The sequence below is a fragment of the Chenopodium quinoa genome, unplaced genomic scaffold (assembly GCF_001683475.1).
Source record: "Chenopodium quinoa cultivar QQ74 unplaced genomic scaffold, ASM168347v1, whole genome shotgun sequence".
Taxonomy (NCBI): Eukaryota; Viridiplantae; Streptophyta; class Magnoliopsida; order Caryophyllales; family Amaranthaceae; genus Chenopodium; species Chenopodium quinoa.
Window position 1 is genome coordinate 8827427 of NW_018743920.1, and position 26754 is coordinate 8854180.

At 36.4% G+C, this 26754-nt stretch overlaps 2 protein-coding genes, 1 long non-coding RNA gene, 1 other non-coding gene and 1 pseudogene across 5 annotated transcripts; 3 read left to right on the plus strand and 2 right to left on the minus strand.

The window, feature by feature from the left end:
- Window positions 1–252: 252 nt before the first annotated feature.
- Window positions 253–793, minus strand: LOC110688462. The gene is made up of 2 exons (XR_002504600.1): window positions 659–793; window positions 253–458 (listed from the first exon to the last, which is right to left on the minus strand). It is a non-coding gene; the product is annotated as an uncharacterized LOC110688462 (long non-coding RNA).
- Window positions 483–5409, plus strand: LOC110688460 (annotated as a pseudogene).
- Window positions 5410–7496: 2087 nt separating this feature from the next.
- On the plus strand, window positions 7497–16190 carry LOC110688463. Its single transcript, XM_021865214.1, has 11 exons — window positions 7497–8407; window positions 8752–8836; window positions 10206–10402; window positions 13397–13479; window positions 13659–13704; window positions 13807–13863; window positions 13995–14049; window positions 14130–14230; window positions 14317–14380; window positions 14494–14627; window positions 15800–16190. Exons 1-11 carry the CDS (start codon window positions 8330–8332, stop codon window positions 15983–15985), a joined length of 1086 nt encoding a protein of 361 aa, XP_021720906.1. The 5' UTR covers window positions 7497–8329; the 3' UTR covers window positions 15986–16190.
- A 2174-nt stretch (window positions 16191–18364) lies between these two features.
- Window positions 18365–22415, minus strand: LOC110688464 (THO complex subunit 4B-like). Of its 2 annotated transcripts, none has more exons than XM_021865216.1 (5): window positions 22050–22415; window positions 21772–21900; window positions 20886–20954; window positions 20618–20799; window positions 18365–18908 (listed from the first exon to the last, which is right to left on the minus strand). In XM_021865216.1, the coding sequence occupies exons 1-5, from the start codon at window positions 22251–22253 to the stop codon at window positions 18734–18736; spliced, it is 759 nt and encodes a 252-aa protein (XP_021720908.1). In that variant the 5' UTR covers window positions 22254–22415; the 3' UTR covers window positions 18365–18733. The 2 variants fall into 2 exon arrangements, with proteins under 2 accessions (XP_021720908.1, XP_021720907.1); XM_021865215.1 differs by having other exon boundaries at window positions 21772–21921; window positions 22050–22412.
- A 103-nt stretch (window positions 22416–22518) lies between these two features.
- TRNAV-AAC lies at window positions 22519–22592 on the plus strand. Its single transcript has one exon. It is a non-coding gene; the product is annotated as a tRNA-Val (tRNA).
- Window positions 22593–26754: the final 4162 nt, after the last annotated feature.

The following is a 26754-nucleotide window of genomic DNA, read 5'->3' on the forward strand; positions in this document are numbered from 1 at the left end:
ACTGATATGATTATTTAAATTTTTTTCATAACCCTTTATGTTTCTTATTGTTTTTCCCGTTTATGGTATGTTATTTAATTATTTTTATAGACTACTCCGTATGATGTAAGTATCAATCTGAAATTGTCTAATACATTGAGGTTTTGTGGAGAATGTTTCAGAAAAATTTCCACTTGAAAAATGTAGTACACTAGTATCTTCAAGAAAAATATCCTGCCGAGTTCCAATAATTTCGCACTCAAGGCTCTAGAATGAAACAAAAGTCACTTTCATGATTCATCAGAAACACGTATTTTCATCATTTTTATGAATTTACAAATTTCATTTTTCACTTTTGTAGAACTGTATTGTCTTCTTCTTCCCTTTCCAATTCGCGCGAATTCTCCAGTGACGCAATTTATCGTAAGTCTGTTACAACAATACAACTTGCACTTCATCCATCCTACTAACAATTCAACCTACAAAAATAAAATAATAAAATCAGAATATACTTTACCAACAGATCAACCAGCAACAATATGCCACGTGGATAAAGGATTGCTTACGTGGCTTCCATGTACCTTTTTTTTTTTTAATTAAAAAACCTCACTCACTTTCTGCCGCCTCAAAATTCTCTCTCTATAACCTTACACAAAAAAGAGAAAAAAGTAGAACATACCTGAATATCCGGTAAGCTTGAAACTCTGTGAGCAGGTGGCGGCGGCGCGGAGGATCTGGACACAGAAACGCCGTCAATCTCAACGTTAGGTTTCCGTGCTTCAATGGGGATTCCTAACGACGACACCGTTTCGATTGAGAAAGGGAAAAAATCCGGTGATCCTTGGGTTATCACCGTTAATTGCCCTGATAAATCTGGCCTTGGTTTGGATATTTGTCGCACCATTCTTGATTTCGGCCTCTTCATTTCCAAAGGAGGTACTTTTTTTATTATAATATTTTTTTTCCCATATTTTCTGCAGTTTATCTTGTACTAAATTATTTTGCATTTTTTTTCCGCATTTTTTTTTCTTGATTTAAGATAGATGTTGGGATATGGGAAAGGGAATTTTCTTGAATTAATTATTGGCGTAAATTCATGTTGAAGTGTAAAAAATTATGGGTTTGATGATAAAGTTGGCAAATTGACTGAATGAAATTGATTATATGGGAATCAGATTAGGGGTAATTACGATGTGTGGTTAAAGTTTGCATTATTTGCTCAATGTGTTGGACAGTTAATTTTGTTTGTCATGGACATTTTGTTGTTTTTGCGCTGAAAATATGGATATAATGTATACGTTATACGTATGATTATGAATAAGTATAAACACCTAACATGGTGGGTGGCTAACTTATGAAAAAGGAGAATATACTCTTATGAGCTAATGTTTGGTCACCTGGTCGGGAGTGATGATAATAGTCTAGCTTTCGACTTTCGATATGTTTACGATACAAATGATATTATTTATAGGAGCAAGGTTGCGTATAGCGGATTGAGAACTGTATTTTGGCTCGGGACCATGATTTAATTATTGATGTACGCCCTTGTTATCTTGCCATGGGATAGAGCTTTTTAAAGGGTATTGCTTGCATTAGGATAAGATGATGTTGATACATTAGTGGTCCAATTCCATTGTAGCAATTTTGTTATGTACCTAGTTTATGAATATAATAAACAGATATTCCTATTTTATGTGCTGCAAAAACATAATCAGCTGATTGTAAATAATGTAGCAAGGTGTATTATGTCTGATATTGCACCTGCCTGTTTTTTTGCTAGATGTTTCTACGGATGGAAAGTGGTGCTACGTTGTTTTGTGGGTGGTTCCTCATTCTAGCACTTATGCAGTTCGATGGGAAAATCTAAAAGAACGACTTGTTTCATTTTGTCCGTCATGCTCTTTGTCATTTTATTATACTCCACCTCCACCATCCAAGTCCTCTCCTCTTTACTTGTTAAAGTTTTGTTGCCTTGATCGAAGAGGGTTATTATATGGTAATATTCAATGTGATACTTCCTCTTTTTTTACTGAGAGGTTTGTGTATTTCTTCTATTGATCAATGTGGTTCTTGCATCTCTTTTTAGATGTTACCCATGTTCTCTGTGAGCTTGAGCTCAATATTGAGAGGGTGAAAGTGACGACGACTCCGGATGACAGAGTCCTGGACCTCTTCTTTATCACTGATAACCTGTGAGTTATTTGTTAATTATAATTTATAATTGTTTGACATCCTTCAAGATTACCATAAATCCTTTTTATTGTTTTGTGCATTCATTTTGTTCTATCTGCTGTCAAACTTTAATTGCAACACCATGAGACTGAATTTGCATACAAAAAGAAATCTTTAAAATATACAAGTATATATATATATATAAAATTTTTGGGAAGAAAGGAGGCTGTTTCTGATGAGCATACTATCTGTTTAGGTTTTATGTCAGCTCTAAGTCTGTAACCCATATCTAGAATCATGATCTAGATTAGAGTAGACTTAGAAAACAATTACAACGCAATCTTCAACCATTTAATTAGTAGGGATTCTGCCGTGCGCAGGGTAGAATTATAGAAAGCTACATATATATGCAATCTTACTTCTAGTCTTCTAGTTAGTTTAACTCAGTAAAAGGCAGTTTCCAACCGTATATATTCTTTCCTCCCTTAATTTATGAATTGAAAACACAACCTGTCTGTTTTCTTGTTTCCTTTTACATTGTAGTATTAATACTCTTAAGGAAATATTCTTAATCAGAAGTGGTATCAGAAGTAATATTTCGCATCAGTAGAATTCAAAATCTAGTAGCACAATGACAACCTTATTATGTGAATAGTAATAATAGCAGTGACCTAGGTTCTCCTTTTACATTGTAGTATTAATACTCTTAAGGAAATATTCTTAATCGGAAGTGGTATCAGAAGTAATATTTCGTATCAGTAGAATTCAAAATCTAGTAGCACAATGACAACATTATTATTGTTGTTTTAATGTACGGTCCAACAAAATACACCTACTGAGGAAATATACCAAATCCACCTAAATCCAACAATGTGAACTAAATTGCATTAAATTTCACTGGAGGTGTTATCTCCCTGGACATAATTAGGTCAGATACTCAGATGTCTAATTTCTACAAGGTAGAGCGAACATGTTACGGGATGTTACCGTTTGATGGTGAGATTTTATGTGTATCGTTGCTAGATATTTTACTTTCAATGTCATTAATGATAGTTGGGTATATATCTGTATATTTCCTAGCTGGGTATATTAGTTCTATGTTAAATTTTGCCTTTTCTTGGTATTTAAATATCTCATCATGTGCCAAATCAAAACAAACAAGATAAGCAACAATGCCATGTAGAGGGCTAAGGGCTGCGTAGCCTACATTCAGGCATGACAATGACAATGCTGTCTGACAGTTATGTATGGTCTGTTTAATATGTCATTTCAGGGAGCTTCTCCACACAAAGGAGAGACAAGGAGAAGCATACGAACGACTGCGTTGTGTTTTAGGTGAATCTTGTATTAGCTGTGAACTTCAGCTAGCAGACTCACATCATGAGGCCCGTAAACGTACCTCATCCATCTCCCCTCCTGTTGCTGAAGAGCTCTTTGCATCTGAGTATTCTAAGAAGGAGTGCCATATGCAAGCTCTTAGCGCAGATTTGACACAATTGAAAAAGGCTGCTGTAAACGTGGATAACTCTTTGAGTCCGAGTCATACTCTATTTCAGATACATTGTGTTGACCACAAAGGTCTTATTTATGATATCATGAGAACTCTGAAAGATCATGATGTAAAGGTATGAGCTTCCTATCTTTTATGTTGCATAAATCTACCTTCTCAATGGAGCTATACAACTTATTAAATGTTTTAGTTATATAGACTGATTGTGCAGCAATGTCTTTCACACTTCTATCCCATGCATTCGTTGATCCTAAATTTGAGGACCATACTATTTCATTTTGAACCTGTTTTAAGGGGATGGGTATATTAGGCCATTTACTTCGATTCCATTATATTTGTAGGTTGTTTAACCTGTTTTAAGGGGAGGGGTATATTAGGCCATTTACTTTGATTCCATTATATTTGTAGGTTGTTTACTCTTTACTCCTTAGAGAAACTATGTACCATGTATCTATCTTCCCAAAATGCCACCCTCAGCCTCAAACTGCTGAAGAATGCCTCTTCCATGCAAGAATCACCCTTCTCCCAGCCTGTCACCAACTAATCACCACCCTACCCTTCCCACCTTGATAACATCACCATGGCCACTTCTAAACAAGCCTTATAATAATTTCAGAATGGGAAAATACGAATTTGCCTTGAAAATTTCTCACTTCTCTACTGTTGGTTGACATTGCTCATGGTGTTTGTTGATTGATTGTTCCTTGGTGGCCCAAGTAGAGCATAAAAGGTGAGTTCAGGGCCTATTTTTAAGGCTGTGCTGATGGCAGGTTAGAAAGGGAGATGGCAAACTGGCAATGGTGGTATAAATAAAAGAGACCAGGAGGCATAGACCTATTCACCCATTGCGAGTACTCATAACGAATCGTGGGCCTGACACTGAACTACTGGTTGCTAATCCAGTTGAGTCATCTGGACGGGGAAGACCTCGAGTTTTCCATGATGCTACTCTTGCTCTTAAAAAGCTTGGCATCTGCATTTTCTCGGTAAGAAGATACATATCATTTTTGTGTAACAGATCTTTGAATGTTTCAGTGATAAGCAAAGTTTGTTCTCTAGATGCTAAGTAGCTTATATAATTTGTTCAATTCCAGGCTGAAATAGGCAGGTATTCTGCATCAGATCGGGAATGGGAAGTCTATCGTTTTCTTTTAGATGAGAATTGTGAATATCAACTGCTGACAACAAATGCTAGGAATCAGATTGTAGACAGAGTCAGAAGATTGCTGATGGGCTGGTGAATGGGGCTGATGAGCCAATGCACTTGCTGCTGTCACATTTTGGTTTTTGACCCTTTTACCTGAGTGCTGTATTGTATCAGCTTCTTGAGCTTATTCTGATGTACAGTGTTTTATATTCTTATTAGCTTAAGAATGTTTGGATAGCAATAGTGGTGGGAAAGGAAGGAAAGAGAGGGAGGGGAAGGAAGAAGTGGATTTTTTTTCCTTTTTTTCCTTTTTTTTTTTTTTGAACTTTGGAAGGATTTGGTTTATGAAAAGGGAGAGGAAATTGGATTCCTCCATTCCCTTTCCCTCCTTCCTCCAAATCTATATCCAATTGAAGGAATATAAATCCATAATCCTCCCTCTCCCCCTTCCTTTCTCTTTTCTCTGTAGTTATTCTCCTCCAATGACATTGTAAGTGATCCATATATTTTCGGTTTTGGAGTAGAGAATTAGAATGTACTTGCACCGTAAGCTATAATACCGCTTGATTGTGATGCACAGTTTGTGCTATGGCTTGCTTGATATGCTTGTGTTTCTTTACTTGGCCATTGAATCTTAGATTTCTTTAATCTTTAGTTTCCAGACTCTGTTCAGCAACTCAGGACTATGGGAGAGAAATTGTCAATTTGGTAGCTAATAAAATCTGATGGATATTTTTGAACAAACATGAAAAAAAGCCGAACCAGCGACACCAAGACAGAAATTAGATGGTTATGGGCAACAATAGGTCCTCAGGGATCCTTTGAGGACCTTAATGAATATTTTTTCCGGGTTCGTAATTCTTCTATGAAGTCTTAACTACGAATGCTATTGTTTCATTTCAAAAGCCGAAAATTATCCAAAAGTGAAGGTTATAGTCTATAAATTTAGGCAATTTTAGGAGATTTTGGACTCAATACTGAAAACTCAAATTGTGATGGATGATGCATCCTAGGATTATAACAAGTAGTTTGGACCATATACACCCTAGTCGGTCTCATAAAGACCAAGATGGTCTCGGGTCAATGATGGGAGGTGAGCTCGTAACTGGTTATTTTTTTAGTTAAGAGACAAAATGGATGGTTCTAATTAATCAACCAGGTGGCATTTTGAGGTCTGGTGGGGTGCATTAGAAGCATCTCGACCCATTTCCTTTTCGAATATGGAAAAGCTGAAAATTTTCCAAAAAAGAAAACTATAATCCACAAAATTGGCCATATTGGGAAACTTCGGGATCCAGTATGAAAAAGTCAAGTGATGACACTATGTGCATCCTGAAGTCATGTATTGTTATTTGGAATTATGCACACCCACTAGTTGTTCTCATAAAGGCCCGATGTGACATATTGTCAATGAAGAGAGGTGTGCTTGGAATAGGGTTGTAGTTAAGAAGCAAAGTGAATTATTCCAAACATCTTAAAGGCTTTCCGGAGCCTTGTGGGGTCTTTCAGAAATACCTCTTCCACTTTTCTTTTCGAAGTTATACATCGATAATAATCAAAGTCAAATTGTTGCAGGTAAAATGAAAGGAAGTATAAACTCTACATTCAAACGACAACTTAAAACATGTTTTTCAAACCCTCAACCATATTTTAATCATTAGATATATAAGGCACCTTCTCGAACAATCACACCTATGATTCCACCCTCACCACTCAAGCAACAATGATCAACAAAATCAAATCAATTTACAATAGCGACAACTCCTATGCACATAGTCAAGCCATCTACTATAATTATGTTAAGGTAGTGTAATTAATTTCTACTTATGTCGTGGTATCTTTAATAAGATCACATGTATCACGTTCTTAACCCCACAAATAAATCCTACCGTCCCACTTAATTAAAATTCAGTTGGCCCAATTTTTCTACCACAATTTTCTATTCTACTCATACCGAAGTTTCAATACGGTTGTTTGGATCATTTTAGATTCGAGTCATGTTAAATTATGTGACAAGCTAAACGACGTTCTTATTTTATCGGGTAACGCCCACATTTAAATATGAATGGACAAATATATCTTCGCGTGTATTCCGTGTTCTAACTCAATCTAACATTCTCTTCTCCCAACAAACCACCACCGACCGAGGGCAAGATCATTGGACACATCGCCGGAATTAAAGTCGTTTTTTTTTTTTTTTTTTTTTTTTTTTTTTTTTTTTTTTTTTTGTGAAGGCCAAACGCCTAATTTTTTCAAAACTCTAGGTGAGAAACGCCTAAAATTTTCAAAAGTCCCTAGGAGATTCGAAAATTCTAGGCGTTTTATCCCGTAGAATTTTTCAGTTTTTTTTTTCGTTTTTTGTTTTTATCATAACTTTTGATCCGAAACTCGGATTAAGACAAATAATATATCATTGGAAAACTTTAGAAGTTTACTTTCCAACCCAATTCAAATCAAGTTAATATCATTTCTAGATATTAACATATGATCAAAATAGTGCAAGGGTGTTGGTTTTGGACCAAACTTAGTATTGTAGCCATATCTTAAGATCTAAAAATGATATTGATATGATTCTAATTGGGTTAGAAAATAGACTTCTAGAGATTTCCAACGATATATTATTTGTCTTAATTTGAGTTCTGGATAAAAAGTTATGATAAAAACAAAAAACGCAAAAAAACTGAAAAATTCTATGGGTGGAAATGCCTAGAATTTTCGAATCTCCTAGGGACTTTTGAAAATTCTAGGCGTTTCTCCCTAGAGTTTTGAAAATTTTTGGCGTTTGCCCTCCACAAAAAAAAAAAATGACTTTAATTCCGGCGATGTGTCCGATGACCTTGCCCTCGGTTGGTGGTGGTTTGTTGGGAGGAGAGAATGTACGATTGAGTAAGAGGCCAGGGAAGAAAAATATGGAGTACACCTGAGGGTATATATGTTCATTTATGTTTAAATGTTAAACTTGGTAAAATAAGGGCGTCGTTTAACTTATTGTGACCATATATGTCAAAATTTGAATTTAATTTTTTCGGATCGACTTCAAATCAGATCGGTTTTTGACACCTACTCAAACCACATTTTGTTCCTGTTATTCTATCCTTTAAAAAAAAAAAAAACACTTCCACGTATTCATACTTTCTATTTTTCCGCGTCTTCGTGTCATCTCTTTCTCTCTCTCCTCTTCTCCCTGTCACTGTTCTGCATCATCATTCATCATCCACTTTCCAGAAAACCAAACTTTCAGTTTATCTTCTTCGTTACGCTTTTGAATTCGTATACTTTCTTCGACCTTCAAATTAAATGCATATTCAGTTTTAGATTTTCAACATTTCATTTTCTCTCTTACACAAATTTATTGCAAGTCAAAAATACATTCTCACTCTATATTTGATTCCGTTTTAGATCGTCACTTTCAGCTTATCGCATTTTATCGGCGGAAGTTCGAATCTCATTATCGTCGAAAAGTGAGAGATTGATTTATTTTTTGGTTTGAATTGGATCCGGATGCTTTAATTACCAGAAAAATGCAGCAAAATTCGGAGACTCGAAGCCGCGCTTATCTCACCGCTCTTTCTCAAGAAATCCAGAAGAAGCTTCAACGAGTGAGCTTACTTTTTCCTAATTTTTGAATTTTTTTTTTTGATTTTTTGAAATTTTCAGTAATGTTTTTGGTTAATTATGACTTGATAAACTATGAAATACTGCAATAGATTTTAAGTTTAAGTATATATTGATTTGTAAACTTGTTTAAATTTTACTTTGTAAAATTCACGTAATTTGGTGAGTATGTGATTGATGTTTTCACTTGATATAGGTTCTGTTCAAATCTTATCTGACCGATTACTTGCTGCATGTACTATTTTTGATTGATTCAAAGTTCCTTTGTACTAGTTCATTTGTTTCATGTAACTTTCGATACTTATTGATTAATTGAATTGATTGACAGGCAGAAGCGAGTCCTTCGCAGCGGCGAAATGTGCTGCAGGAGTTATTTGCTGATATAGCGTTGGAAGTTGATGACCGTGCTAAAGGTTTGTCTCTAATTACATCTCTAATGGTTATGTTTTCAATCTGGTTTGGATTTTTGCAAGAACTAAATTGATAGGTATTATGTGTTGGTTAAGTAGAATCTGGTTGGCATTATGGTAAAATGGTATGGCTTGAAAGAAATCGAATTAAATATTCGTTTCGCAACTGTTTTGCTGTTGTTTGACTGCGTGTTAGTTTATCAAAACTAGTGATGCCACAGTGTGCAATTGAAATGAAGCTAATGTTGTGTGTGTATCAAACCTATTTGTTTGTAAATTGATTTTGCAACTACACCAAAAATGAGCGGCTTTGAGCCTTTGATGATGAAATTGGATAACAAAAGTTTTCTTAGCTTAGTTTATGGAGGTCTAGCAAAAGTTTATAATCTTGCAGTGTTTTAGTGATGGTTGATAAAACCGATAAAGATACAAAAGACGTGAGTTGTTTAACTTGATCTTGATGGTTTTTTTGACATGAGTTGAGTGTGCTGCTATAAAAGCAGTTTTCATAAATTGTGAGACCAAGTTGCCCCTTGCATTGTCTGCAAAGTTGCAACTTTGTTTTTTGTTTTGGTTTTTTAAGAAATCACTTATTAAATCTGGGGACTTGTCCAACTTGCTTTCATTTGTAAATTGCGGGAAAAAAGAGCTAAAATTAAGTACATCGTATAATATGGATTTGTTTAAAAATGAGCACTCCCTTTTTATGTGCACTCCATCCAATTGTTGCAAATCTTGAAATGATGTAAAACCAAAGAGATGTGATATTATGGAAGGAAGACCTTGAAATTATCTGTAGACATGTGGCTTGGCCAGCCATAAGTCTGTAACTTACATAGGTTATATGTAGAAATCAAAGGTTAATAATTTTTAGGAAGCAATTCTGGTTACTAAAGCAGGTTTTCCACAGCTCCGACAGTATTCCTTAGGGGTCTTCCAGAGTTCCAGTCATGATTTTCAGCTTCTTTCGACACTGATGATGAATGGTTGTTGTCTGTGTTTACATGATGGAATGCTATTGCTGCTTGAAGTACAATTTCCTTGTGATTTGTGGGTGCTTTTTGTACACATGTTTGCTGTCAATTAAGCCTGTGACTTTTAAATTAGCTATTAACTCTCTGTTTCTTCTTAAGTATTTGGCCACTTGTTTGTGCTGGTTTAATTTGTAATGCGATCACTGTAGTCAGTACCTATGAAGTGATTATTCAGTGTATACTGTGTTGCTTGACTTTGTGGTCTGTACGTTTTGGAGAACATAGTTATTGCCAACCTATATGAGCTTATTGAATTCTGTCATATACTGTCTCTAGGAGTTGTCTACCTTGTTACCCTAGTCTTACAATCTAATTTTCTGCATTGGGACTGAAAACAGATATAATTCTCAGCAGGGGTGCAGAAACAATAGTTCCTGCAGAAGAGGGCATAGAAGATCACTTATGTTTTTATGATGTGCTTTCTGGCCATTTTATCCGGGTGCCAGAGGATGGACAGCCTATTCTTGACTTGATTGTGAAACTATGGAGCCAGTCATTTGCATCCCATATATTTGCTCTGTTATTTCACAAATGGGTATGTGAATTTTTTGTGGCACTTAATAAAATTTGTCAATATGCTGATGTTTTGATGAGCAATGGGCAGCATTGTGGGTAAGCCATAAGGCTCTTGCTAATAGTTTAGCCGAACTGATTATCAAGGGCATTTTTAAGGAAGAAAATTCAACCTTCTGGATTGAGGGGGACAAAGGATAGAATCCAGCCAAAAAGAGAGTTTGATTTACTTGAGATTTATTCTATTACCTCCCTGTTTTGTTTTTATAGTTTGGAGATTATGCCCTTTATGGAGCACGTGGTAAATTTGTGCAATCTATATTCAGTTTTTTTTTTGATTTTTTTTTTTTTTTACTTATTGTTTGGTCCACCATAGGCCTTTATGTGATCTACTAGTGATTATATATGGTTCCAAAAAACATTATATGACTTCGGGATGCATCCCCTACCATCCCAAGAGTTTTTAACACTGATCCCCAAAACCTTTGAAATTGGTCCAAAAGCGTGGATTAAGCCTTCAATTTTGGACAATTTTTTTTACTTTTTCGGATCCAGAAAGAAAAGAGGCTCATCCCATGAACCCCATGACACGTCAAGAGGCCAGGTTGGTACCATCCGATTAGCCTTTAAATTGCCAATTTAATTGTTTATGTACAAGCCTCCTCTAATTAACTAAAGGTCACCACGGGCCTTTATGTGACCAACTTGTGGTCATATATGGTTCTAAGCAACATTATATGACCTTGGAATGCATCCCATACCATCTTGAGTGTTTTTGACACCGTGCCCTAAATCCTCCAAAATTAGTCCAAAATCGTGGATTATAGCCTTCATTTTTGGACAATTTTTGACTTTTTTCGGACCTGGAAAGAAAATAGGTCGGGGTTTTTTCCATGAACCCCACGACACCTCGGGAGGTCATTTTGGTGGTTAGAACCATCAACATTGCCTTTAAATCACCAATTTAACCGTTTACGTACATGCTTCTCCTAAATAACTCAAGATCATCACAGACTTTTATGTGACGGACTATTGGTCATATATGATTCCAAACAATATTAGATGACTTCAAGATGCATTCTCTACCATCCCTAGAGATTTTTACATCAGTCCCCAAAACATTCGAAATTGGTCCAAAAAGGTGGATTGTAGCCTTCTGTTTTGGACAATTTTTTACTTTTTCGAACCCGGAAAGGAAACAAATCAGGTGCTTCCCATGGCCCATACCACACTCGAGGAGGCCATTTGGGTAGTTGGAGTCGTCCGCTTTGCCTTTAAACTTTCAATTTAACCATTTATGTGCATGCTTCCTTTCATTGAATCGAGGCTGTCACGAGTTTTTATGTGACCGACTAATAGCCATATATGGTTCCGGACAACATTATAAGACCCCATAATACATCCTCTACAATCCTGAGTTTTTTCAAAAATGTCTCGAAACCTCCAAAATTGGTCCCATTTCATGTCTATAGCCTTCAAATTTGGCTTCCGGACAATATTTTTGGACTCAGTTTCGTGAATGCATTGAGGTTATTGCTGGTGTCCCAAACCACCAAAATTGGTCCGATTTCGTGTATTCTAGGATTTATAGCCTTCAAATTTGGCTTCTAGTGAACAGTTTTGGACTTGATTTCGTTGTGCATGAATGTTATTCCGGAGGTTCCAAGAGGGCCTCGAGAAGCCTATTTGGTGCTCAGAACCATCTAATTCATGCCTTGGCCCACCCTACATTATCATGTCTTATGATACACTCAAGTGCCTTTTGATGCCTTGGATTGTCCTTGCACTGCCTTGCCTTGTTAAGCCTTGCGTTGCCTTGACAAACAGACTGGTTGGATACTCGTGATTTTAGGTACTTTACTATGTTAGTGACTACATCTTGAAGTTAGTTTTGGATATCATTTTTTTTATACTCCCTTTTTTATCTGCCAAGACTTAAGGGTAAAGTAATACATTTTGAAGTTATAGTTTAGGGTTTCGATTTTTTTCATTGGTTCAGATAATTTTTTTTTTAATCTTTATTTACTAGTGTTCCCCGAGGACCCTTGAATTAGGATTGTGGATTATGCAATCCATGTAACTAGTCTATTGCCTCTTCTATTTTCTTTTGGGCCTGTAGAGTAAGGCTGTGTATACTAGGATAGTAGGTGGTGGTTTTTGTATCAAACAGATCCTTGTGAGTTTGAGGTACACTGAGGAAGCTTTCCACGGGAACTAGCTCCAGGCTGGAAACTGAGCTTACGGCCTAGCATAAGTACTTCAGTATACCCTATTTTCCCAACCATGAGGTCGTTGGTCCTCAAGAATCTCAATTATTGATGTCTTTGAAATTTAATTATACAATTGTTTAGAGATATCAAGTATGGTTCCAAACTCCAAAGTCCTGGTTTTAGTGTTGGTGGATGGGGTGTCGGATGAATAGTTTTAACTTTAAGCAGGATTATAATACTGTATAAGCCACTTGTTAAGATGAAGATAATTGGACAGCATCTTATTGAAATTAGAGATCAGTCCGTCTTGATTTGCACATTATTCTGGTTCTGATTTCTGGAAGTACAGTAGCTTCAAAGGCATTCATATCAGTTAATGTTGTTGACCCAACCAATGAGAATGACACATTTGGCTGTGGCTGTGTTCTCCAATACTTTGCTCAGCCTTTGGCAATAATAGCGCATTGTATCTTGTAAATCAGGTTTGTTTATTGTAATTATAGTTTTAGCCCTTGTAGATAAGTAGAAGTAAGCCTGGTTATTGGGTGGGTTGGTGCAGGTCAGGTCACAAAAGGGTCGCCTTATGATGGGCCAAAAGTGGGTTCCATTTGGTTACCTGTCCAATAACCACCTCTAGGTAGGTGGATTCTAGGGGTAAGAGAGAGTGGAAAGCCTGATTAGCTAATACCATAATTTTATCCTTAACCTTGTGTAAAACAGGAGAGCAAATGTTTGATTTGGCCAGTAGAACCTATTTCTGTGTTCAATATCTGTGTTGAGCATATTTTATTTGTCTATTTTTGCAGTTTTTTGAAGTTGAAATTAAGGACTCAGAGAAGCTTCTTCGTTATTCATCTGCTCTTGTTCAGGGTTCTGCAAATGTTTTCTGGTATGTGATCTTCCATTATGTAATGCTCTCCTATTTCGGTTTTGATGATTTAAAGGATTAATCCCTAATATTTAAGTGACTGATCCATCCATTGTGTAATGAGATTTTGTGCTTGTTTGTTGCTTAACTGATTTTGTGTTGGCTTCTGCATACTTAGAGAATTCATATTATTTTTCTAGGATGGACATCCAGACCAACACTAGACGTTTCCAGTCCCTCTTTCATGTAAGTTTCAACATATATGATTTGATTATTTTTTTATTTGTTTCTTAGATTTTGGTAGCCTGTACTGCCTGATCAGATTTTTGACTCTGCTGCCCCATTCAGTATCTTCTTCAGGATGTCACATTGGATCAGTCACGGCTAACCAAGCTTGTACTACAGGTCAGACTAAGGCCTTGAATTACACATTATGATCCTTATCTTTGAGCTTGGGTTGATCAATTTGTTCTGGTTCTGTGGATGATGTCTATTGTCTGGCATCTCTTGATCATGCTTTTTCTACCATTTGTCAGGCTCAGCGTGATCTGGTTCTTCTATTGTCAAGATTTATTTTCTTTTACAATGCGGGTGGGTCTTTTAATTGATACTGTTGTGTTTATTGACTTACATTATTTTGCCATTAATGCTCTAACCTTTCCTTCCTGCAGTTGATAAGCTTGGCGACTTTCTGAATAACTTTCCTACTTTTCCAAATTCATTCTTGGTTGGTGGTCCAGCAGACATGTTTGTCATTGAGCTCACAGATCAGGTAAGTGTTGAATGTGTGACTAAATATTATATCCCTTGAAACTTGGGACTAATTTTAGTCACATTGCCACTTAATATACTACACAGCTTCTGAAGTTGAAGGTGGAGCCTGTTTTGCTGCATTACTTGTCTCAAATTAAGGTTCTTCAAGGTGATACTACCTATATGTGATATCAGTGCTCAATCTTTGTTTCTTACATTTCTGGGTGTGCTGCTTCTTTGTTTTATATCTTTGGCTTGTCTGACAATTAACAAATGCTCTAGGTTTGGAGCTTAGGATGACTACTAGTACACGGCTGAAGACTTGCTTGTACAGCTTTACTTCTCCTGGAGGTCCAATGTATCCAACAAGAGCTGTTCGCCACTCAGCTTGGGATGCTTTGGATGCACTTTTTCCTGTGAGTACTAATGTCTTGGAATTTATAAGCATATACCTGAATTAGATTGTTTGAACTTGTGTCATTTTAATTTGTGAAGTATCCGAATGAATTAGATCCTGCGGTTTTCAGCGTTACCTCTCGATAGGTGTTGAACTATTTAGGGATATGGCTGTGTTATGTACCTCTCTAGATCCATTCTAGATGGTAATTGATGCTGGATATTGTACAGCTTATAGCTGGGTAGATTGCTGAAATTTATAGAGCCTGTGTATAGACATGGAACTTAATTTTGGCTCTAGCTTGCCTTTCTCACTTGGTTGGATGTTCTTTACTTTATTTCGGTTAATGTCTGACTGAAGCCTTCAATTAGTTCAGAGGCAGTAAACTTTAATTTTGAGTGAATATTTGAGCTGAAGAGGGGTTATTGTACTATGATTGTTGCCTTGTGAGTGCCATACTGCAACATCACTGTGATAGTTGATAGCTTTAGGAACCCACGTTTTTAGGATTGGCTAGATGAAGTGAAAATGGGGAGGCTGCACTCTATTTTAAACAAAGTGATGGCTGCCTGTAATTTGCATTCTTCGTCCATTCTCTCTCTACCCGGAAAGCCCGTTACCTGATGAAATGTAAATGGCGGAGACGCGAAATATGGACAGCTTGAGGGCTGACACTTGTTGACTTTAATCTTAAAATGGCTATTTCCCCTTGTCAAGTCTAGAATCTAATTGCCTGAGCCCTGAGGTTAAGTAATAGTAGTACCCATTAGGCTCAGGATAGGATGATGCCAGGACCAAGATATGTCCAGAGATCTCTGGCTGTAACTGATGAACACAGAGATCTCTGGGCTACAACACCAAGATTCCTTACCCATTTCCACCTAAATATAATGTAGCAGTTGCACGATTGGGTGGATGCTTGGACACTAGCATGTCTGGAGGCAATGTTGTGAGTGGGACTTGTTCACCTGGGAAGTTAAAGTAACTAGCCAACTAGGTGTACTGGTATGTATCGGTGTATGTATGCATGTGGTGGGGCATATCTAGTGCCTTAAGAAGAAAAGGGTCGTTTTGGTGAGAAAGCATGCATGTTACTTGTTCTATGATTGTCTATGTTTTTGCGCTCATTGTCTTCGTATTGCTCGGTGGAAGTGGTTGGCTCTGTAATGATAAATTCATCTGCATGTACAGGTTGGGCAATATCCTCGGCATCTTATCAGTCTGTTCTTCCGACTATTGTATCCGTGGTACTGGCCATCTTCCTGTTGGCATTTTGTAATCTCTTGTGTAAAAGCTCTGTTTTATTCTTTGATAGGTTTGATTGTCTCAAGCTGGGATGTTTTTAGGGGACATAAGATGTCCAAGAGAGACATGTAATTCCATTTCTAAAAGACTGGAATGGAACTTTTGTAGCACTCTTTCGTCCTCTATTGATTGATTTTCCACATGTACGAGTACATGTATCATTGTAAAGTCTCGTGTGTTAGATACATTGTTGTGGTTGATTTAATAAAAAAGAAATAGTTAAGGTGCAGATCTAATCACATGTGAAATGGAGATAAATTCGTTTGTTATACTGTTATTTAAGCTTGGCATTGGTAATATTGCTAAACCATAACAATCGCAATTGGGCCAGAAAGAGTTGCAGTGTCATGGAGACAGCTATCGAGAGATTTGAGCTGTCAAGTTTCATGCTCGAATCTAAGGTATTGGCTGTGAGGGCAACGAAAGCTTTAATGTAAAATTCAAGCACATATCTTATTGTTTCTACATAAATTAGTTTTTACTCGGTTGTAACATACGTATTTCATGTTTACCAATGGATACCTTCAATAGTTTATATCATTAATAATGCATTTGTAAAAATTTAAAAATGAGATTATCATAAAGTATTCCGTGAGCTTCATCCAAAAAAAGAAGGTACTCATTCAGACTAATCTAACAGTAATTTATAGGACAATGTTTTTCTCTCATCCTATATCACGTAATGTAATTGAAGAAGAATAATGTATAAACTTGCAAGTAATTAATATGTCACCACTCTTAACCAAATCCTAATGGTTTTATTATTCTCAGCCCAAATCTTTCATACTCAAATGCACGCAATAAGCTCGATCACCAATTACCATAGAAGGCCTTCAAAGTAATTTTCATTTTGAAAGTAACTATGGAAAATTGTACAAGTCGAATTCACAGGATGCCGCCGCAAAACCATCCTCACAAGTACTTAATCGCAAAATAGATCATATCCCCAGAACTAGAAATCTGCAACACCTAAAGGCTAGAGTCAATCAAATATTTCCCCTCACAAAATTGAATTGAAAGGGGTACCAACTACCAAGTGTTAGGGTCCAAAAGAGAAACTAAACACTCCTGATCCTAACTGGAATTCTTACTGTTGATTGTTGAATGCTCGGTCATGTGCTTGACCACTCATTCTAAATGAGTAAATCGCCTCATATTATAAAAATCAAAAGAAAGAAATAAAAATTTTAAAAATGACTCTCAAATGTGTGGGAACAGTAATACTGATGCAATCATGCAAATACTATTCCAAACTACCTAATTGAGAGCAAAAACTCTAATACTTGGAACGTTTTACACCCCACAATTTCCAAAATGTAAAACCAAACACACTTCTATCCTACAAAAGAAATTCAGAAAATGTTACAAGTGACATCAACAGACAAACACGAAATATATCACGGTTAAGAATGCATTTATCATAATCTGATTATTAATTATTAACATAATCACAATTCTTTTTGTTAATAGCAGTAACTAAACTCTACATGATTGTTCTATATGTTAATCAACAGAATGCATACACTAAAATACTTCATTTGTAAATTAAAGAGCAACCTTAGAGATGAACTTCCATCAAGACGATCTCACTAGTAAAACACTAACTGTAAACCCAGTAATCCAAGCCTACTTTTGAAAGGGGGGCCCAAATAGTCTTATAGAGCACAGTAGACTTTCACTACCCTTTGTTTACCAAGAAACATTTGCTAAGTTGCTATACGAGGAACCAATACTCGTTTACAGAACACTGGCTTCTTCAACTGCAAGAGACTACGACACCACACCACGCCCATTGAGCATTTCAAACATGAAAAATCGTGAGAAATCCAAATTACCATGTTGCAAATAACAACCCAGTCACAACAGCCAGAATTGAGAGTAACATCATCAAGCAGCTAGTATATGCAAACAAGATCTAGTACACACAATCCATGTACAACAAATCGAATCATCTGGCCACGTAAATCAGGTAAGATATGTCATTTAGGCAGATTATCAACTGGTTTCAGCATGTTGACATATACACCAAACATAGAAATTATAAATTAACCACAGCTCCATCTCTATTTATAAGCAACAAGAATCAGCTGAGATAAGATTTTCATAATTTGATTCTTCAAACTTCACTTTCCTGAAGACTCAAAGCCCAAGAGCAGATTTCAGGCATCTAAAAAACCTGGCAATTATCAAGATCCTCCAGAGAAGATCTGGTATTTAATCTGAATAAGTTCCTTCAAACCGCTAAGAAAATGATTTACCCAACTAGGTAACAAACATAACAATTGAACACTAGTAAAAAAGTCAATTGCATAAACACTAGCTTAAGCACCAAAAGACAATTAAAATAGCCAAATGAGCAAACAGAGACCTACCTCATAGTCTCATGCCCAATCTCAAAATGCCAAGATAAAAAAAACCAGAACTTCATCGACCGCATACTGACACTCTGAATGAGAAAAATTCAAACTTCCATGATCTTGAGGGTGTCTATCCACATTGTATTCGAACAGCCAAAAAGATCCCACTTCGTTGCAAGATATATGAAACAGTGAAAGTGCAAATAAATCTATATCTGAATAATAAACATACTAATAGCTGTTCATTAATTGGTATTCAACCCCCAACCATATGAAGTCTGATACAAAGCCCAAGCTTTTGATACCATGATCCAACTACTGCCCTCTATCAGCCTTTGCCTAAAATAAGATGTCGGTAGAATTAAACAAAACAGTTGAAACGATCATCAAGGACACAGTTGCAACTTGCAAGAGTATAGGTTTTAGACCCAAGAGAAGGCAAAAGAAAAACCCATATTATGCCTTAGTTGGTCTGCATTGCTTCTGAGTGATACTTGTCCAAGTCGGCATCCAGGTCATCTACAGATACTGATGCCTTTTCATCACGGCCTCTTCCCCTGCCACGGCCTCTGCCAGAACCAGAACCAGAACCACGGCCTCCACGAATGCGTCCCATTGCACCACCTCTTCCTTGTCCACTGTGAGATTGGAAAAAAAAATATTTAAAAAAACTGAATTATGACAACGTTATCAATAACAGGTAACTGAGATGTTAGATACCAGAAAATTCCCTGAAGATCATTGCTGCCGACAATTAGATAAGAAAACTAGAACAAGAAACAGCTCACAATATATTCAGGCAATAACAGATATATCAACTTCTTCGAAAGATGCGACATCATCTCGATGATCGTTGAGTAGCAAATCATGTAGTATGTTGATGAGATGATATCTACTCCTTCTGTCACTTTTAAATCTTTACAATTGGAATCTTTTTTGCGAGAGAAAAATGGTTAAAGCATAAAAATTAAAAAGTGTCGGCGGGAGTAACTTTAAGGTAATTCATGGTAATTAATTCATTATGCTAGCATAACTAGGGCTTGTTTGGTTTACAAGGGAAGTAAAATCCTATGGGAATCACTTCACAATTGCAATTCCTAGGAACTTAATCTTGTTTGGTTTAATTCAAAGGAAATTGAAGTTTCCATAACCAACAGGGGACCTGGTAATTTGTTTGCCATGAGGGAAGTTCTAATCCCCATGATTTTCTACTACCTCCATTTTCATTTTATTTTTAACCAAAATTATAAGCACACTATAGCAAATAAACTTCCAAATCAAGTTTTAAATTGCTGCTGTCCATCTCTTATTAATATAATGGTAATAACAATGAGCATGTAAAGATGACAAGATGATATTCAAAATGACATCAAATAACCCATTCATTAAAACATGAACGAATTATCAATACCATGATTGTTTCATTTAACCTTTAGTGGAAAGGTGATATCAATACCGTTTTCATTACAAGCCAACCCATTAGTTCGTTGCCAATTATAAAATGAACGTATTTAAATAATATTTGTCTGAGGTTTCCATCTAAAATACCATTTGGGAGAGAAAATCCAGCAGGACACTACATTTATCATAAATAGCGGTATAGCACTATGCATATTATCCAGTTATACCATGGTTAACTCTTCTCACAAATAAAAATTAAAAAATATCACCAACACTTACTATACATGTATATGTATAGTTGCAAACAGCTTGGTATTCAATGACCATAACAGTTCTATAAATACAATCTCTTATAGTCTTAATTATTCCACTTCAATCTTCTTCCCCAACATCAAGATTAATAAGCCTCAAGTCTCAAATAGTCACAAAGATTAGAATGGAAATAGCAGCATTCACAGAGCATCCAGTCAGTCAATAAACCAACTTGATATTTTAGTCCTAGGGACCAGGCAATTAACTGAAACCATCAAATTGTAGATCCAGATTCATTGTCAGCCTAATTATTATACATGATTATAATAGTTGCAGATGACACAAGTATGTCAGAATTAAACAAGATAAACAGCTCAATTATTGGACATTATCCTCCCCCCAACCCTGTTCAAAAGAAAAAGAGTAAGCGACAAGATACAGTTTGTAAAAGTCCCAGCCACCTAGGTATAGTAAATTCCAAGAAGTCATTATGTCACACTTATTATTCAGACTGGTAGCAAGGAAGAGCAAAGAGTTACAAAGTACGAAGTATATAGACCAACAAAAATAACACAATGCATAGCTACACCCACATATCCAATTAAGTGCATGATCTGACAAGATAAAGAGAAATATCTTTAACTGTTCAGATACCAAAAAAAAGAACAAAGTATCAAAGTATAAGAACAAGTACCTTCTAGGACCAGGTGGATTCCTACCAACGCCATTAAAAACTGGAGGTAAAGCTCCCATAGCTGCAACATTTGTCCCCACGATCTCGATTTTCATTGGTTTACCATCAAGTTCTACGTTATTATACCTCTTGACAGCAGCCAGACCATCTCCTCTCCGTGAAAATACAACTTCAGCAGTTCCCTGATAAATAAAACCCAGTCTAAACATCTACTGTATAGATCCGCACGAAATTCCTGGAAAAGAGGAGAAACAGAAAGCCCTAATACCTTCGATCTCCCACTCCTATCGTAATGAACAGCATAACGTTTCAGGTCACCAACCTCAGAAAAGAGCTCCTGTTATCATTTAGTCCAGAAAACATTAGGATTAACACCATCAATTTCTTCTATCTATGATCAAAAAATCTACGTGTGATAGAATACAAACAGCCAGGAAAAACACTTTGTTTGGATAGCAAAGAAGGGGAGGAGAGAGGGAAGGGAAAGGGGTGAGCTCCATTTTCCCTCCAAATCTCTCCAAGGATTGTTGTTATTAATGAGGGAGGGAAAATAGATACCTCCCTCTTCCTCCCCCAATCCATTATCCAAATAAGGGAGATTGATCCCCTTCTTTTTACTTCCATCCCCTTCCTTCCATTTCCTCTTACCCAAACAAAGTGCAAAACTTATATCCTAACCAAATATTGTAAATGAATTGTCCAGATATATAGGATTAACAAAGTACCAGTATAATACGTACCAGTTCATAATATATTACAATAACAAACTTATGATATTTTCAAAATTAGTTTATTTAACCCCACTATTGGACAATTCAAATCATCACACAGCACTGGCAATTGGATAAATATGTTTAAGGAAAAAAAAAAAAAACATTACATGAATTCAAACGATTAATTAGCCACATTGAAAATTCTCAAATAAATCTTGATGTTTACATACTCTTTAGCCCCACCCCCACAAACAAAAACAGTTCACACGAACATCCACCTTTTTAAAACATACTTAATCAATAATCAGCTCTAATACATGATACGAAGTATATAATTAAAGTTTCAAGCTAACCATAAATTTAACACTAAACGAACATCAATACTGCCTAAAATTCCTCAATAGAAACAATATAGGGGAGAAATTGGCGAAAAATTAATACCTTGATATCGTCATTAGAAACACCGTAATCCAAATTAGAGATGTAAAGCTTAGTTCCAGTCTCAATTGAAGACGCTCCACCACCACCACCACCAACACCAGTACCACCTTGATTACCAAACATATCATGCTGCCAAAAAGAATCAGGCGCCTGAGATAAATAAAACCAAATTACAAACTACTCAATCAAAAATTCGAAAAATAAACAAACAAACAAAAATTGTGAGACTTAAACGGCAAAAAAAAACGAAAACCCTAAGAGAGAGAAAAGATGAAAACCTTGGACATAGGCATAGAATACGGGGTGGAACGATTGGCGACGCGATTATTGAATCTTCGAGAAGGTCCGGTGCCGGAATGACCTCTACCGCCGCCGCCACCTCTGCCTCTACCGCCACCGCCGCCGCCGCCGCGGCCAGAAGAAGATTTGTTGATCTTGATGAGATCGTCGAGGGACATGTTTAACCGATTTTCCATTGCCATTGAAAGATGTGATGATGAAGAAGAAGAAGAAGAAGAGGAGGAGAGAGAAAATTGAAGAAGGAAGAAAATTGGGGAAAAACAGAGATCTAGGGTTGGCTCAAAAGGAGGATGAGAGAGAGAAGAGAGAGAGAGTGGGAAGATGATAGAGGAAAATAAGTAAATAACGCTGTGTTTGTATGACTCGGAATATTCAGTGGAGATATTTTAATTGATTTGATAAATTTATTAAAGAATTTTGATTTTGCAAAAAAAATAGCACAGAAATGGTGTCGTGGTGTAGTTGGTTATCACGTCAGTCTAACACACTGAAGGTCTCCGGTTCGAGTCCGGGCGACGCCATTTTATAATTTTTGTTTTTCTGAAATACTCTTGGTGATTACTACTGTATTTTTCTATGAATCGGAGTAGATTTTTAAATTACTCTCTCCGCTTTCTTTTATTCTATGCAGTAGCTTTTTATCAAAATATGTGGAAATAATCACACGACGAAAGGAGTAGGTGTATGATAGACATTAATCGATATTGGTAGTAGAGGAAACCGTTCGGCTATACAATTACAGGCTTATAGTAACTAGCAAGGAGTACAATGAGGTGCATGATTTATTGAATTTTGGTGTGCATTGATAGCAAAGTCAACTCAACTATTAACAGAATCAAGTAATCAAAGCTAACAAAAAAGCAGTACAGATAATTACACATCTAAAATCAGACCTTAAAAGTAATGATACATCTTCCCAAACATCTTAATCTATTTCTCTCTAAATGATCCTATCTGATTGTTGGTTGTAGGACAAGCCGAAGGATTTTAGAACAAAACCAGAACAAACCACAACAATGGGAGCAAATATGAGTGGGACGAAAGCATCCAACGAAGTTCCCTTGACCATATGGGAAGGCAAGCACATACTCTTTCCGGGCAAATCCAGAGGAATCTTCACGTAGCCATGAACCTCGCATCCACGGGATGCCCATAAGAAGGCAAGCTCAGGGAAGAATGCAGCCACCGCTGCCACCATGACCAACACACCCGTCCACATCCCTGCACGGTAGAGCGTTCGACTGTAAGTTGCTAATTGATGATAAAATGAGCTCAAGGCTAATGAGAGGGACATCTTGATTGATAATAACAAATGTAATATGAATTCAAGGATTCTACTTATTAGTTTGTTAAGGGGAAGAACGAGAAAGTAATAAAAATTATTAATCAATAAAGAAGAGGAGGGCACACCATTACATTTCTAACATTGACTGTTTCTGTTTAGTAATGGTAATGGATAACCTCACCTCAAGCATTATAGGCCATTAATTATATTAAATATAGTAGGTAAAAAGAGATTGCACAAGAGATTAAGATAGACATATAGAAAGATTCAACTGTCTGGTGGTTACCCAACTAGTATGTCAGAATAAGAGTATGATCCAATCATCTACTCCAGTAAAATATTCAGCTTATCATAAAAAGAATTAGTCTTATCTGGGAATAAGAAGAAATGTATGCAGGAGAATTTCTTGCCCAGATTCTGGGACTGAATTGATCCACCTTTTGAGGCCTCAATATACCCCATTGTTGCCAATTGCATCCGACATTCCATTCCCTTAGAGCTTCAAATCATTTTATCATTGCATCTCTGCAATACAAATGTTCTACAGCATCATATAATATTTGGGTTCACAGACTGTTTTTTTCAAAAGATAATCAAAGAAAATGAGTTTTTTTTTTTCAAATTTCGCAGAATTTGCTTAGGACATGACATCTGATAAATGAGTCATGATTTTGAAAGAGGGGATTATATATATTTGATGGTGTATCTTACATAATCTGGAAACCTTTTGGAGGCAACTTCATACAGCAGTTTATCTCCGTGCTGCTCTTCATCAGTCTGCATGATCACAAAAGAGCAACGAGAGTCACTCACCTTTTCCACGTTATCTCACCTTCAATAACCAATTTCTATTATCCATCATCTATCAATCATGTATCAATTCATCAAAGCACAACTTAAACTCCCACAACAGACCTACTCACACTAACAAATTAAGTTTCAACATTTTATCTCATCAATCGCTGCAAACAGAAACCTTGTTCCGAAATATTAATACTTCCTCCGTTTTTTATTGCATGCATCATTTTAGAAATTGCGGACTCCTAGGCAGTTTTTGGAGTAGAGAGAGATAGAGAGAAAAAGTAGAGAGGGCCCATGTGATATGAGAGAGATAGAGAGAATTTATTGATTAAAAAGGAAAGTGATGCATCTAAATTGAAACTTCCATAAATGGAAAGTGATGCATCAAATAAAAAACGGAGAAAGTATGAAATATGCATGTGTCATGGTCATAAAGCTACACTTTCATGTCAAAGGGGGATCCTTCAGCAAACAGCGATTAGACAATCCACAAGATAAAGCCAAGATTAGAGCCTATAACACATAGCCAACCTCGTTTGGGCAAGACAAGGTATTAGTACTCCGTATTACTTGTTCCCCCTCTCTCCCCTAGTACTTTTTATTGCATTAAGATAAGATAATTTTGGTGAATCAAATGAACGATGTAAAAAGAAGTATTAAACATCACTTTTACATCCATCAAACACGGTAGAAACAAAATCATCTCTTAGTCAGAATACATCAACACATTGAAAAACATTGTTTCGGGCAATGATAGATGTGCCCAAAATTAATATTTAAAATGATGTCTGAAAATTCTCCCTCCTACCCCCCCCCCCAACACACACAAAAACATCCCTTTTGATCATTGTTGGCTCTCACTCACATAGATAACATGACAAATCCACACAAGGCTTGTAGTTAGATGTAGGACAAGCCACATGATGAAAGCACCAAACCAGAACAAGTCACAATGACTGGAGCCAATATAACTGGGATATAAACATGATAAGAAGGCCCTTTGACCACATGAGTAGGCAAACACAAACTTGTTCCAGGCAAATCCAGTGGGACTCTCACATAACCAAGGACCCCACATCTATGGGAAGCCCATAAAAAGGCAAACTCAGGGGACAATATAGCCACAGCTGCCAGCAAAACCAACAATCCTGACCACAGTCCAACACGGCAGAGTGATCGACCATAAACTGCTATTTGATGATAAATCAAGCATAAGAACAATGAAAATGACATTGAGAAATCAGGAATTCTATTAATCAATGAGTTAAAAGGGAGAATGAGCATATGAGGCTTTTGCATAAGCACTAGGGGGGTGGAGAGAGAGCACCTCAGAGGTCCTAAGAACTCCTCTGACATTGACTAGTTCTGTGTAGTTATTGATATATGGTAATGGATAACCTCACCTCAAGCATTACATAACATTGACTTATTTTTTTTATGAAACATGTGAGGTTAGAGGGAGAAAGTGGAGTAAATTGTCAATTGACTAGGCAACTTGCCAACAACTAATATTGCCATTTGGAGATATGAAGAGTACTATTATTGGATCTGATTTGCTTATAAGGGTATGATTAAAAATCTATATTACATCATTCAGCATATTTTTTATTCTATTTTTAAATATAGATCTAATTCAGAAAAAGTCATTAGTACAAAAAAAAAAAAATTAGAGGACAGCTACTTAAAATGTATGACCAATAAGTAGCAGTATCTTTAACAGTCAGCCATTTACGGCAAAAGTCATCCCAGAAAAGTTAAGCAAAAATCTTCAGTGTAGCAGGCAAGCTAGTAGTTACAACAAAACATTGAGAATCCAAAATGCAACAATATACCTGGAGACAATAATGAAACACTACAAAGGCAGGCAGTAGACCAAAATGTCTTTCATTTCTGGTTTTCAGCTGCTGTCTGAAGACCTCAATATCAATGCCAGTCAGCCATTTACATGAGCAAATGCCAACACCATCTCAAAGTTGTTCATGAATAACAGCTGAGTAAACAAAGAATGTTACATTAATATGAATCAATGCATGAGAAGATACCCATACAATAGGCAAGTATACTACGATCATACGATGCTAGCATCTTAAAGGACCAATCAAACTCAAAAACAACTAAGATTTTCGATGTAATGGCCTGTTAATTCACCACATCAGAAACTTAAAGGGTACATTGCATTAAATTCATTCTCCAACTCAACACAAGGTTAGATATTCTTCCATGTCATCTCTTGATACCATCTATCAGTCTTAATTATTAATGACTGTTCCACAGCTTAACTCTTATTCTATACCAGCAGATTTGACACTCATATACCAAGCCTTATTTCCAGCACGTTTAAAATCCAAATGACATTAATGCCCCTTCTTGACTTCAACATTTCAGGTTTCATCAGTCATTATCCATTTCAGTACTCTAGCCAAAATGAGAAGTCAGTCAGACTGAAGATTAATAAACAGTCCATTAACCCAAAATCTTAGAAGTTAGAACCCAGGGAAGGATGGAAGATTTCAAGAAGATTGCAATTTCAACCTTTAAGGAATATTATAGAAATGGCAATATCATCTTATACTAAATATATCAGCAACAACAAGAAG